General features: G+C 35.8%; 1 protein-coding gene across 2 annotated transcripts in view; it reads right to left on the bottom strand.

The window, feature by feature from the left end:
• Nucleotides 1-15,903, bottom strand: part of LOC121381007 (zinc finger RNA-binding protein-like) — a 42,578-nt gene that overhangs the window by 8,908 nt on the left and 17,767 nt on the right. The window contains exons 12-18 of one of the 2 annotated variants that reach the window (XM_041510083.1): nt 14,956-15,088; nt 14,583-14,657; nt 11,291-11,364; nt 9,336-9,476; nt 7,901-8,084; nt 3,793-3,934; nt 1,679-1,770 (exon numbers count right to left, since the gene is read on the bottom strand). In XM_041510083.1, the coding sequence (XP_041366017.1) occupies nt 1,679-1,770; nt 3,793-3,934; nt 7,901-8,084; nt 9,336-9,476; nt 11,291-11,364; nt 14,583-14,657; nt 14,956-15,088 (841 nt within the window). The remainder of the gene's footprint in view (nt 1-1,678; nt 1,771-3,792; nt 3,935-7,900; nt 8,085-9,335; nt 9,477-11,290; nt 11,365-14,582; nt 14,658-14,955; nt 15,089-15,903) is intronic. The other variant, XR_005959031.1, reaches the window with a different exon arrangement.

The following is a 15,903-nucleotide window of genomic DNA, read 5'->3' as shown; positions in this document are numbered from 1 at the left end:
TATTTTTAATATATTACAATTTGGTTTTTTTAATCATCCCATTTATCATTAAGCACTGCATTAAAACGTTCAATTCTGCACCCATTTGGTCAGCCCTCATTAACGCATACTGCAAAATATGCAACAGAGGGAGTCATGATGATAGTCATTTCTCAGAATGGTCAATGGTCGGAAAATGTTTTGTATGAAGAAAGAAGAAAAACTATTCTCCATCCCAGTGAGCCAAACCAGATTTGACAAAACAAACTTAAAAGTGGGACCACATGTTCTCTGACAAGTACGATAATCAAAGCCAAAGCAATGATGGATTTAAACAAAAGCAAGAAACTTTAAAAACATTCAAATACAGATCAAGCCATTCAGTGATAAATATAAATAGGCTTTCCTCGTTAGTTTTCTTTTTCAAAGCTATACATCTAGCAGTCAAGCATCTCATACCAATATCAAGATTTCTCTACCGATCCCTCAAGTATTTCATGTTGTAGAGTGCTTGGTGAAAAAGAAAGAATCTCCTCACCAAGGGGTTGGGGTGGGATTATCACTCAAATGTTTACTGGTTTTTGCTAGTCAAAATTAAATTTCATCCATCAGTGCCTCTTGCGATTATGACAAACCAACTCTGGGACAGTGAGATGTGGGTGTGTTTTACATTCCCGTAATTATCACTTGTCCGTATGGTTGGAATAACGCAGCTAACGTAATTTATATCAAGACATTTTATATTACTTCGATTTACAAGGGCATACTAGTACACCATTTGTTAAAATGTCCTTGTTGTACAAGGCATTACGTGTGGTGCTTCTACAGCAAAAAAAACAACATTTAGAATGTGAAACGAGATGTTGTTCATTTCAAGTTGAAAACAATGAAGTAAAAGTATGTGATAACAGGGTTCAAATGTAATGACACCTCCGATGACAGAGGCCAATTAACTTAACTCTCACAATTTTGTGATGTTGCAATGCTGACTTACAAAGATGATGTAATTAATGTTACCTAAGAGTTTTGTGAATTAAGACAAAAGGCTAGAGATTTTTTAATCTCCTTGGCGCTACAATATCGTAAAACCATCGTAGGCTATGACATTATGGTGTGTGTCACAGTGAAGTCAGTCTACAATATTTTAATGATGTTATAGCACTAAGATAACTTCTAAAATCTGTAGCCAGATGCTTTACGGTTACCAATAGCTGGTTTTTTGCCACTGAATAAAAATATTGCTGTTCATTGAGGGAATAGTTTTTGATTTTCAAGTTGCTTCTTTATTTGCAAAAATTACTGGTTTAATATTGCTGTAGACCAGCGCAATAAGTTCGAGCACTGCTAACAAGATGTACAGGCAGTGAAATGGTTATTTATTTATTAAAGGGCATACATATCCAATCTACTGAACACGCAGCTAAATAGCTGGGAAATTCAAGTCAATCAATAGCAACTATCCATTATTAAAATTTACACGACAAAGTGTATGACATACCGAACATAAAACACACCAGGTTGATTTTGGCCCATCGTGCCAGAGAACACACAACCAACAACACTAGCAAGCACATATTAACAACGTCGACACGCAGTTTTTAAAACAATAAAATGTTTTTTCTCTACAGGGCTCTGCATCGTGGGATGGACAGACCCCACCATAAGGCTGCAAAGTAATAGAAGAAAAGGAAGTCCGAACCTGGAACCATTTTGCATGTCGAAGAGCGGCAAGAGCATCGAGGCATTTCTGCCTGTCCAAGACATCTGGCGGGTCTTTGACGCTAACAGTCTCTATAACACAATGTCGGAGAGTCACTGGCTGGTAGGGTGTTTGACCATATTCAAGGAAGCCCTGCCGCGACAGGGCCCTGCAAGGGATACGGCCTTCAGGGTCTATAGGCTGAGAGTGAGTATAGACAGTGGCGAAAATAGTGGGGGAAGATCAAAGACGATGCAAGCTAGCTGTACAGCATTTGTTTTTTTGTTGTTTTGCTTTCAGGCCGTGTTAACGATTTGTGTAACATTAGTAGATGTCTTTCTAAGGGTAAGCTAAGCCAGCAAATAAAACAATTTTTATTTTTAGTGATGAATGGTTGTGAAAGGCAAACTCAGTCTTAGTACAATCATAATCCAGTATTAGTACAAATATTATTTATAACCGTGACCATTAGTGATGAAGCCATCTTCAGTCTGACTTGGGTGTTAGCCTTGCAAATGTGCCGATGTTAAATGCACACTAATCACATCAAGCAAAATTTTGATACAACTAGCTGAAGGAAAGGTGCCATAAAACCTGCACTATCTGAAGTAAGCAGCAGAAAGGATGTGTATTCCGAAAAACAATCTATTTAACACCCATTTTTTTTTTAATATAAAGGACATAAAAATACTGTAGTAGTTAATCAACACTGCTTTCTTTAATTTTTTTAGATTTGTCTACATAAAAAAATCTAAACATGCACCCTCCTCTCCACATATTTCACACCAATTGAGGTATGATGATTACAGCTAAAAAATATGTAGTCTAGTGTGATCAGATATATGCAGAGCTTATATATGTCTTACATTTGGTCTGTTGAGAAAGTACACAAAGCAATCATAGCTAACGGGCCTAACATGGAAAGAATCAAACCACGATGTTGTTATATCAAACTAGTGGCATTATACCATATGCAGAGTACTAGAGTGTGTATTCGTCAGTACAAAGGATAAACCAAAACTGGGTAAAGAAATGTAATATCTAAGCTTACTTTCAATTTATGATTACTGGGCCTCTAACATAAGGGACGGATAACTGACAATGAGTAGAGAATGGACAGGAACTGTCATGCATAAGCCCAGCTATTGCTATTCAGTAGCCAAGCTGAAGGATAGACAGCAAGGGAAGAGAAAGCGCTCAGTGGTGTCAAGGACCTCAAGCGACGACCCATCCAGTCTCGTATCCCCTGCTTCCTTGGCATGGTCAAAAATCCTTCCATCAAGCAGATATTCCATTCCATTCCGAACCTGTGGATACTTAGAAGGCTTTTGTTGCAACATATAAACCAACTTTAGAAACAAACTTAACAATCTCTTAAAATGCATGCACAGCTTGAGAATACATAAGTTACGTGTGCTTACAGCTACCTTGAAACCGACAGATGGTCACACACAGGGTTCCCACACTCGACGAAAAAGTGCACATTTTTGACAAAATACAATTTTCCTGAAGAAATTCTTCCAGAAGCATACTGCCACAAAAAGAATAATTCTGTTTCAAAATAGTGAAATACATATTAAACAAACAGTTGTCTACAATTCTAATAATAAAGAGGAAAATACACAATTCCCAGAAATGAAATAAATGATTTCGCAACTTTTTGATTCAACCCAATGAAAATAAATTTTATTTTTTTGCACGTGTAGTTCTTTCTTATCCGTAGTTCTTCACAAATGGACAGATGACGGTATACTGTGGGAACCCTGTTAAAACAATACAAGCCTTCTGACTGCAATATTTACCAAACCAAATGGAGCAACTTTACCACAATGTAGAATGATCATGCTGTTTGTAGTAACCCATCTTTAATAGAAAATAAAAAAAATAAAAATAAATTATAACAAAAAAACAAAAAATAAATAAAAAAACATACAAAAAAAACCCCCACAATTGTATCAACCCATCTTAGTATAAACATGACCACTCTACAATTTACCACACTAATTATACTCTTTTTTTTTTTTCTCCAAATGATTATCAGGAAGCCACTGCATTGTTACCAAACTGTCTGGGTAATGCAAAGTTTCCCAAGCTGTCTGTTAATTTGCCTGTACCTCCTTCCCGGTCTGCCGATTCGCGCATGACGGGTGATGTCAGTGTAATAATACATGATGTCTTTGGTTCCTTGTCACTCGTCACTATGATAGCAGCTTCTTCCACGCAGCGTCGGATTTCGTACTTGTCCTCTGAGGTAGCCTGCGAATATAAAACAACAAAATTTATAACATCAAAATTATAAAACTATGGGTCTAACTCAATCTAATTAAAATTAGCTCTACTGGTCTACCAGTAGATCTAACAGCATTGCGTAGACTCCCATGTCCAGGTGACATTTCATCTATAAATAACAATTTAAATATCGACCAATTACACTTCGCCTTTATATAGTGTTATTCGGGAGCATACACATTCTAAAAATATCGGGCGAGACTATTTATGCAATAGGCGAACTTGTTGTCAATTTCAACATTGAAAAAACAGAGGCAAAAGTGCAGTAATAAACTCTGGATTGTATACTTATATAAACAAATTTTATGGCTATACCATCACGTTATTTCATGTTTTAACCAGTGTTTCACAAAAGGTAAATCAAACGCTGTGATATATTACATGATACTATATCCCGTCTGTGGGAAATGCCTATGAGGAACTCTGTGGTGACAGGTTTCTTCTCGAGGACTGCAGTTACGATGTGAGACACCTAATAGCTACTGATTTAAGATAAATTGAGTGCTTTTACATGGACTGCCACAATGAGTTCTATTTCACTGTTAACAAACTAAAGTTCAGTGAATTCAGTAGTGAACTGTCACCAGGAACGGTGACGTCAGTTGCTCAAATAGCCTACAGTAACAGGGCAATATATCCCATGTCAGACAGATGTCAACAAATATATTGGCAAGATTTAACTTGTTAATTGATAGATAAACAAAAAAGTATTATCTTGTAAAGGTGAAACGTTAACCAAACTGCTGTGCACATTAAACAGGTCAAGCTAGCTGTTATTGGGCAATTCCACTGTAACAGAATTACGAGTTGGAGAGATATTTCAGGCATTAAACTCAGCTAGTCCACATAAGAAAAATTATCATAATGATGTAACTATGTAATACACTAGTACTGCACTAGTGCTTGTCATGGGCAGAAGTGAGACTCCCTACTGCAAGGTGTAGTGCATGAGTACTTTATTAAAGTTTGGTAACGGAATTACGTAAAAACAGACACCATTTTTACAGGCACCGCAAAACATCAACAAACTCTGAAGTATGATGAAATAATTATTTATCTTCATGATGGAATGATGACCTAATGACTTGTGATTAACAAAATAGAAATTATATTACAAATTATCTTTTCATAATTTTGTTGTACAACATTGAATGCCGGTAACAGAATTACACAGTTCGGTAACGGAATTACCGCTCTGAATTTACTGTTGAAAAACAATATTTATTTACTTTAAATTTGAATTGCAAATATGTTGCATAATTTTATAAGTTAAATAATAATTCAGTATACTTGTTTTAAGCATTCATATTAATATTTCAAATGATAACTAGTTTCAATATCGGTAACATGTACACGTACATGTATATGAGTGGAGATTTAAACTAGCGCTAAACTGTGTACATATTACATAGTAAATGTTTAAAATGTTTGACAGCAATTGAAAAAAATTATTAAACAGTGACATTGTTAATAACAAAGAGAATTACACCAGGTCAAAGGAACACAGGCCAATTAAAATTGTATAGACAACAGTCAAACATCTAGATTGTATTACGATAAGTGAAAGATATTATGCCTAATAATAAAATTACTCATCTATCTGAGGTTATGGTAACATACATGACAACATTCAAAACACCAGTATTTTCTTCTTTGGCCAACCAAACATGCCATCTTTCCATTTTAAGAATTTTACTCAGATTAGATTTTCTTGTAAAGACAGGATTAACACTATAAACCGGTTGCTCTCTTTTTGCCCATTATATACATTTAAAAGCATAATGTTGGTAATTAGAATGATACTTTCCATTTTCTGGATATCCTGTAATTTAAATATAAATTATTAAATACATGTACAGTCAATAAATGCCTTTGGATAAAGTAACATTAAAGTTTGCTTCAAGTAGATATGTTATGTTACATTTCCACTTTCTGTCCCCTATATATGTTTAAAGATATATGTACAGGGCTTGAAATAGTGGCCTGTAAAAAGTGAAAAGAAGTCTATTTTTAAATCTTGCAAGTGAAATAACCATTCACCTGCTAAAATTAACTCAAAATCGCGTCATTTTTCAAAAAAACAGATGTACATACGATCATCTCATCTTCTATTTAGCTGAGGCCGAGCTCATAATTCTGTTACATTTTAATTTTATAATGCTCTAAATACACATCAGAGGTCCTAATTTTCCACACATTGTCCCAAACCCTACATTCATGTTGTGCTGTCTTATTTACAGCAGGCCATTTTTGTTTCAGAACAGGCCATATTTCTTGTTTTGGCCTGTTATTTAAAAAAAATAAAAATATTTTACTTCATATTTTGAGCCCCGATATAATTCTAGTAGGTTTCGATTATAACTTGAATTTTGTCATGGATATTGCAGATGTTTAGTCAGCATAATGAAGCTTTTAAGTAGTACTGTTTGGTTAAAGTTGATCAGATTTCCTTAATTTCTATATTGTTAATGGATGACATTTATATTTGCTATGGGTGTTCTACAAATGCATTTGGAGCCACTACTAGTACTATTACCATATGGATTTTTAAAAAAGATTTTGTATATCTTCCTATTGTTACATCACTTGATGTATTGGTGTATATGGATAGGAGTGTAGCATTTTAGTACTATGTAGGTTTATATTAAAGTGTTTCTTGACAATATATACCAAAGACGGTAACGGAATTACATACCTATGTTAACGGAATTACATATGTTTACAGCTATATAATTTTACTAATAATGTATGAATTTGAAAGTAAATGTGTCTGATTATGTTCATTAACATATACTCAGAGAATATGAGTTGATTCCTGGATTACATATAAATGAATAATACAGTCTAACTTTTTGTTTGTTTTCGGTAACGGAATTACAAACTGATTCTATGTTTTCTAATTTCCCCTAAATCTAAAAAAATAATTTTGTTAATTAAAATGGATTATGAAGTGTAATACTTTGTTAGTGGTAAAACAAAAACACTAATAAAAAGAATATTACCTTCAATTACATGGCTGCTGTACATAAATTCATAGTGTGTATTACGGAAGTGTCATATTTTTAGTGTGACGGTATCCTCATAAAATAGCTAAAGTCAAACACATCCATTTATTTTACAATATTTTACTTATCAGATTTGGATTCTCCAGACATTTTTACATTCAAAACAATCTTAATATATAAGGAATAACATGATTTGATTTTTTCACTCCATGTCCACTTTAGCGTGGAATTGCCCTATTGTGTTCTCTGATTGCCAACATTCCTATCGCAAGTGAACGAGACATTAAATTAGAATAGGTAAATAAGACAAACACAGTAATTGTAAACATAACTGGGGTTATACTTCAGTTATAGGGACTGGCAATTCACACCTTTTAATTTTATTAGCTTGTTTACATTTTACTACCACGTAACTTGTACAACCATTCAAAACACGCGTTTTATTAAGGTTGTTTCCCGTCCATAAAACTTGAAAGTGAAAAGAAAACAAAGTCTGTAGTGTGTGTATTATAATTGACAGGCTTTCAAGCAAGATTTTGTTAAGTTTTTTTTGGTGGGTTTTTTTTATTAAAGCCACTGGTTTTGCATTTGTCACTAGCCCAGTGTTAAAAAGCACCAGCCCCGGGCATTGGTCCAATGGATTTGTTGTACTGCAACATTTATTAGAATTTTTCCTACCTTTCGGCGACAGGATGCTGCCAAAATGTAGCAGAAAATTGTAACGATTGTGTTTTAACCTTTGAAACAAAGGAGAAAATTGTAACGATTGTGTTTGAAACATCGAAACATAAGAGAAAATTGTAAAAATTGTGTTTTAAACTTCGAAACATAGGAGAAAATTCTAACGATTGTGCTTTAAACTTTTCCTGTTACGGGAGTTTCGTCCAGTGTTTCCATAAACAGTTATACTATGAAAGTGTGAACTAACCAACTGTTTTCCCAGTCCATCAGCCACTCGTTCCAGCATGGTGCGGGTTGGTTTCTCCGAACACAGAACCACCAGGTGGACGTTTAGGTCCCCGTGCAGCAGCAAACCTTTGGCAAGGACTCCCACTCGCATCACACCTTTCAGCACTCGTGGGGCTGGAGGAGCCTCTTCCTTCTTCTTGGTTCTGTAGAAATAATGTGAAAAAATTATTCTGAAATAAGGTTCAAAACACACACACTGGTACTGCCCCCAGTTTCTCAGGGCTCTTACGGCCTGTGGCCAGGTCACCAAATGCGACAAACGTCTCGGTTGGGCGACTTAAATATTAAAACATAATGGCGTTAGTTGCCCAAATAATATTATTTGGACGATCTTCTTTAGAGCTATAACATATGAACCACTATTAATATTTGTATTGCATATATTTATTGCACATTAAAATCTTGCTCATGGTTCATGGTTCGCTTACCTTAATTTGCCAACATCCATTATTTTTTGGGCCACCATATTTTTTGTCGAGTTTCGAGCCCTGGTTTCTACTCAACTGGTGAGAGGGTTGGTTTCAACCCATGTATACTAGTGACAAGTTAAGAACCAGTATCAAATTTTACCTTGCTTTTATTAAAACAATTTTTAAATAAATACAGGGTTTGTAACACTGACAGGTAAAAAAAAGTAGGTTACAGACATGGTAAAAGTATTACTGATTACATGTACATCAGCCTATAAGTCACAGCTTGTTTGGTCAATAGTACAAAGCATATGGCAAATGCATAACAAAATCCAAAATTATTGGACTTTAAAAAAAAAAAAAAAATTGCCGACTAAGCGGGACTTCATGGTGCATGATGTAAAATTCCTTTTTTTATGTTAACACTTTTTGTTTTATGTTCTTTGACTCCGGTTTTATACCACCAAGACGTAAACAGAGTATTCTGGACTGTGATCGAGCTCTGCCAACGCTTAACAATGGTATATCCATGAGACAAGTAGCAAGAGCCATTCCGTCATCCATTAACTGCAAAGAGCGTTTTCATACCACCGACACAGCGAATGAGCTACCCCACTCCAGATGCAGTGTTCATATGGCCTTTAACTTCTTCGGAATGCAATTAATTAACCACTACAACTTACTGCTCATACTCCATTTTCATCCATTTCGTATTACTGGCACAAGAATCCTTACAGATAAATGCTAACTTACAAACTGAAGTTAAAAATAAAACAACCTCTTGTTCTCGTTCGGTTTCATATGCTCCCTAAACCCTGAGATGTGCTACATCAATGAACTGGATCGTCAGTTGGAGCTAACCAGGGCTGCCCCATAGCTTTTCTTTGATGCTCTTTTCTTCTGGCCAGATGTTTTGCCGTATGTTTTGGAGGAGAGGGCAGCTTTGAAGAACGTAAAATAAAACAAAACCCAGCACAGACTTACTCTTCTTTGACATCTTTGACTTCTGTCTCTTTCTTGACTTCCGCCGGTTTCTTCGGTTCAGCTTTGGCGGGAACCTTCGCCTTCACCTCCTTCTTGGCTGGCTCCGGTTTCTTCACGGGTTCGCTGGTTTTCGGAGCATCACTAAAACAAATACTGAGGTTTCAGTCTTTTCAAAACACTTTTTAATGACTTTATTACACTCGGCCATCGAGATTTGTAATGGCAAACAGCAGTGCCAGCCACAAAAAGCTTTTGCCTAATTTATTTGCAACAATATTTTTATCATTATCAGATGTTTCCTTTTGTTATTAATCATATAAAATTGCCGTAAAAAAAAAAAAAGATTACCAAATCTAATTAAGAAGCCTTTGGAAGTTTAATGCCAAATAAGATTGACAACATCTTTGTTTATTTCTTCCTTCAAGAAGCATGTTTAAAACACTTAATTCATAAACATGATATATTACATTTACCACAATACAAAACTATCTTATATACTGTACTGAAATAGACAAGGAAGGAAGGAAATGTTTTATTTAACGACGCACTCAATGCATTTTATTTACGGTTATATGTCGTCATACACAGACATTGAGAGAGGAAACCCGCTGTCACTACGTTATGGGCTACTCTTTTCGATTAGCAGCAACAGATCTTTTATATGCACCATCCCACAGACAGGATAGCACATACCACGGTCTTTGATGTACCAGTCGTGGTGCACTGGCTGGAGCGAGAAATAGCCCCATGGGCCCACTGACGGGGCTCGATCTCAAACCGACCACGCATCAAGTAACGGTGTTACCACTTAGCTATATCTCACCCTGAAACAAACAAAACTAAAAAGTAAACAACTGAAAATCTATACAAAATAAATAAGCCATAAGACTTTAGTAATATTCTCTAGCAGACATTCATGCCTTTGCTCTACCCAGCTATCACTGTCTTCCAAGTCACTGCAGGATAAACTGCATCTATATCGCCAGGGATGGGTCGTAGCTCAGTGATAAAGCACTTGCCTGATGTGTGCTCAGTTTAGGATCGATAACTGTCGGTGGGCCATCGGGCTATTTCTCGTCCACACCAGTGCATGAGTGGTATATAAAATTATTACCCATATGGGCTCAAATATACGGGGTAATATTTTTTCAATCTCTGCACAGTGTGCAGATTGCTTCTACAGCCACTGATTGGCTGGCTTAAAAATCACGATGTTTGGTTGGTTGCTTGTCATGGCTGGAACTTCACTTTCATTCATATAATGTTTCCATTCATGAGTCAGATTACACATACTTTATACGATATACAAAGATTTACAAAAACAAATGGACTCGCTTGTTTCGTAAACATAAAATGGTATATTTTCATAAGCATTAGCTTTAGTAATATATAAAAATAATTATTTTCAAATGCAAATACAGTCGTATTATTTTGTACTGTAAACATTTGGCTGTAAAAAGAACGCCGTTATGCTATGACGTCACTTACATTACGTCATGTAATGTGCGTAAGATTATATGACGTAATGGCTGATGGCTTTGTTGTAGACTGCAGAGGAATTTTTACATTAAAAATCAGTTAAAATTGACAATGGGTAATAAAGAGAATAACCAACTCGCTACGAGGAGTTACGAATTATCTGTCCCTCGTGAATGAATGTTGTAAAACCCTCGCCAAAGGCTCGGGTTTACAACATTCATTCACTCGGGACAGATAATTCATAATTCCTCGTAGCTCGTTAGTTATTCTCTAAATCCCTCGCTACTGTAGGTTCCCTCACTAAGACTGTCAGAACGTTTGACATCTAATAGCAGAAGATTAAAAAATTAATGTGCTCTAGTGGTGTCGTTAAACAAAATAAAACAAACGTTTATTGTCAGCATTCAGCTGCGACCACAACACATGTAACAGTCACTGTATGATAGTAAAACAATTTAAACACAAAATAAAATTACCTCTCCGCAAGAAAATCGGACACCAACTTCAGTCCTCGCTCACAAGACGATACAATGCTTTGAACAGCTTGTAGCTAAAAATAAAATCAACAAGCATTCTAAAGCATACTAAATCAATACATGTTCCATAAAAGGCCCAACAAATTTCCGTATCCCCTAAGTTCACAATGAAAGTGAAATCTGATCCGTAACAGTACATGATACAGCTAGACACAAAATATCAACTCAATATCGGAGTCAGTGCATAGATCATAATTCTGTGAAAAAGGTAAATCGCTATAACGTTTTAACATGATGTAAACTCTTTTTTTTGTAAGTTATAAACCATTAATGTTGCTGATGTGTAAAGTGGCATAATTACTATTTAATGATAAAAACTTAAAATCACTGAACTATTTAAATTACGTAGGCATTTATTTGAACTCCAGAGGCCTAATTCACAACTCTCTTAGGCTCTGTGAGACAACAAAGCATCCTCTTTGCAAGTCTTTTAGCATTGCACTGCGGGAGTTTAGTGAATTAGGCCCCTGATGTAGGTTGTCAACCTCTGCTTATATTAAATTTTTAATTGACGTAGTGTTTAAATGATGTTAAAGGAAATACTGTAAATCATGTAATTAATACGTCATATTACTGCGTCCGTACACGAGTGAACAAAAATGCGTATTTTTATTAATGCGTCGGGCAAAAGTCCACATCACATATAAACCACAGTTGTGTTGTTATTATATTGTTTGGGCTTCATCTTTTATGTTAAAAAAAAAGAAAGAAATGTTTTATTTAACGACGCACTCAACACATTTTATTTACAGTTATATGGTGTCAGACATATGGTTAAGGACCACAGATTTTTAGAGGAAACCCGCTGTCGCCACTACATGGGCTACTCTTACGATTAGCAGCAAGGGATCTTTTATTTGCACTTCCCACAGGCAGGACAGCACAAACCATGGCCTTTGTTGAACCAGTTATGGATCACTGGTCGGTGCAAGTGGTTTACACCTACCCATTGAGCCTTGCGGAGCACTCACTCAGGGTTTGGCGTCGGTATCTGGATTAAAAATCCCATGCCTCGACTGGGATCCGAACCCAGTACCTACCAGCCTGTAGACCGATGGCCTACCACGACGCCGGTTTTATTATGTTAAAAGAAGTCAGTAGTTGTTTTTACAGCTACTACATAACCTAAAGCTAACCGCATGGTGGATCGACCAGGAAGCCCTAATTACTTAAAGTAGAGTAATTAGTACAACTACACCTTATTGTTAACGGTATGCCTCACACTTTTGTGTGGTGATTGCTTCTAATTAATCCACCAGTAGGAATAAAAGGTACACGGGTCGCTATTACAGGGCACAATATTTCACGCGAACGCAGACGTATTATTCTAACAAATGTTTTAGACTGATTTTATACACTTGATGCGCAGCACAGGAACAGACGTTAACAAATGCGATATATTGCAACAGTGACAACTTGCGACCAGTCTAAATTAAATGCCATGTATAGAGTCGAGCCAAATGGTTTGAAGAAATACGCACAGATTGTTGGTTACGGTTATATAATTTTCTACTGTTTAATTTTTAAAGAAATATATTTAGTAATAAAATTTGTTGATTATAATTTTACAAATGTTCAAAACAGTTTAAATGTATACAGTAATCCAGAAGTGTAAGAAAATTTCAAAAATACTCACATCGCAAAATGAGCTTTTTAAAAACAAAACATTTGGAACATCATTGTATTATATAACCGCTATGATATTCCAGGAAAGTGAAACTAGAATGGCAACATCGAAACGAAAGATTCTTGAAGTATTTACAAAAAGACGTTTAACAAAAATAGTTTTTGTATTTTGTTTCATCTTTATACAGTCGAACTTCGTTAACTCGAAGTTGAAGGGGACGACGAAATAGTTCGAGTTTCAGGGAGTTCGAGTTTTCGAAATTCGTACAGCAGACCCCCAAAGTGAAACTGCATTGTAGTATTATCCGTTGATATCGGAAGACACGTTTGCTGCTCCATCCCCGTCCCCAACACACAGATGTTAGCACATTCCTTCTGTGTATATGATAAAACTAAGTAAATATTAACAGAAACGAGATAAATCCGATCAATTTGACGTACATGTACATCTCTATGTACTTTTATTGCATTTATTAATAAATTAAAATACTGGATGTCGATTAGCACTAAGTACGTTTGTTTACCAAATAAAAAATACACAATATAAATAGCAAAATTATTGTAAATCACAAAAATCATTTGTATGTATGTATATCCACCTGTGTATTACCTGTATAAATATATCTGAAAATACATGCATATTACACACGTCTCGATGTCTTTTACCGTTAATTTTCTCTTCACACCCTTTCTTTCTGTCTCCAATCTGGCTATCCCCCCCATTTCTGGGCCCTTCGCCAAAATTACTTGGACGACAAGAAAGCGTGACTATTAACCAATCTGGCTACCCCCCCTGTTGCCGGGTCCTTCCCCAGATTGCTCGATCTCTGATGTATCAGTTTCTAACATAACTAAATGACTAGTAATGAATCATTTTGAATTCACACTTAAATAGCAAATAACAAATTTGACACAATTCACTCGTTTAAGAGAGAAAAAAAATAGCAGCGTTAATTGTTATTACAACAGTTCTTTGAAGATTACAAGACTATCCGTACTTTGTGTAATGAGGCCCGCTGCCGTGTACAAACACCGACAACCAAATGCAGGCATGTAGGATCATTTCGTTCGGCATAGTCGGCGATCTATTATTCTGTAATTACCACGTGTATCATCGATAGCCGAGACCAGTCGGGGCAATCACGCTTGGCTTGGGTGACAATTGATTTTTCTTTAAAGTATTACTGGTACAGTTAAAAGGCTCAGTTACTCCACAAACTTTGAGTTTTGGAAGTGCAATATCCCTTAATTTTTTATGGTGGGACCAAAATATTACTTTGAGATAGAGTTTGAGTGTTCAAAGTCTGTTATTACTAGTTTGTATAGCAGTTCGGCCGGGACCGCCGTTTCACTTCGAGAGATCGATGTTTTTGAAAGATCGAAGTTTGAGTTATCGAAGGTCGACTGCATTATAAAAGTTTAATTTTATTTAGAAGTATTATAGTAAAATCCTGCACATTTTTTGTATTGGGAATGAGACTAAACAAAATGCGTCAAGTTATTATTGCGTCGATGAGTTCACCGCATTTTTCGCATTAATTACTTTCTCGCATTAATTTCATGATTTACAGTATTAAAACTTGTAAAACAAACTTCATTTATTTACCTCGGCTTCTGTTGGGTAAATACTTGTGTGTTTAGCCATCACATGACGATCATCCGATGTGTCAGGCCTTCGCATCTGCAAAAAGATAACAGTAGCACCCACAAAAATTATAAATAATCTATTAACAAAAAAATAATAAACAAAAATTAAATTAATAATTTGCCATGGCAATTATAGAGATAAATATTTTTTAACAGCATATTTTGACATTTAACATTAAAATCAAATTTGCTTTTCGCAGATACTGCTAAAATGTTCAAGGAACTCTCCACTACAAAACTCTTGAAAAATGGCAGAGCTTTTAAACCCAATGATCTGAGCTGCTATGGATGTCAGTGGGGATGGGAAGAAAAAAACTGTGTGCTTTACTTACCATTGGCCCTGGTCCCATGGGTCCGGGGAAGCGTGGCGGCATCATGCCCGGTGGTCCGCCCATTCTGTGCCACTCGAAGTACTCCATCATCTCATACCGACGCTGGTGTTCCCAGTACATCTCCTCCTCCATCCTGCAGCATCACAAACAAGCATTCACTCTCACAGTACTGCTCAAGCAATACACGTCCCCTACCAGGCACAACTAATTTTCTTATGTCCTAAGTTCAAAGGCCATAACTCTATGCAAAACGGGTAAATTGCCATGGAAGTCAAACATGATCTGTAACTACACATGATATCGCTATATACAAAATATTAGCTTTGTATCCATATGATGGACAGACAGCCATCTGGATACACGGACAGACTAAAACCTATAGTCCCCTCCGGATGCAACTGGACTGGTTAGGAACTAACAAGTACATTAACATAACTTATTCCAAAAATAATTAACAGTAATTAGAATTACTCCTAAGAAATATACCTCCTCCTTCCAACCAAATTCAACTGACTGCTTCGTTTCTTTAAACTCGAAACTTGTAAAACATAATCGAACCCATCTCACAAACATGGGCAAAAAAAATAATCTAATACAATCTCTCTACATTTTATTTCAAGTTATGAAAGCTTAAAAAATTGGCAAACACTGACTAGGACAATTGTTTTGTTAAAACAAACAAGTTAGTTGGCATTCATTTTTAATTGTATAGAAACGTCTTGAATACTCAAACTAGTGCGATGTGTGTCATACTAAACCCATACATTGTGTTACAAAAGTGCCCATGCATGGTTTAAGCTGTCGCTCATCGAATATAAATTAAAGATGAATTTGACCAAATATATATCTTTATAGATGTAGCCATTTTTGCTGTTTGGCAAAATGAAAACTTTAATTTGGCTACTGATTTTTTTTATAGCAAATTTGCCAAACTGATTCTATTTTATG

Source organism: Gigantopelta aegis, chromosome 2 (genome assembly GCF_016097555.1).
Source record: "Gigantopelta aegis isolate Gae_Host chromosome 2, Gae_host_genome, whole genome shotgun sequence".
Classification (NCBI taxonomy): Eukaryota; Metazoa; Mollusca; class Gastropoda; order Neomphalida; family Peltospiridae; genus Gigantopelta; species Gigantopelta aegis.
This window is presented reverse-complemented; position numbering and strand designations above follow the sequence as displayed.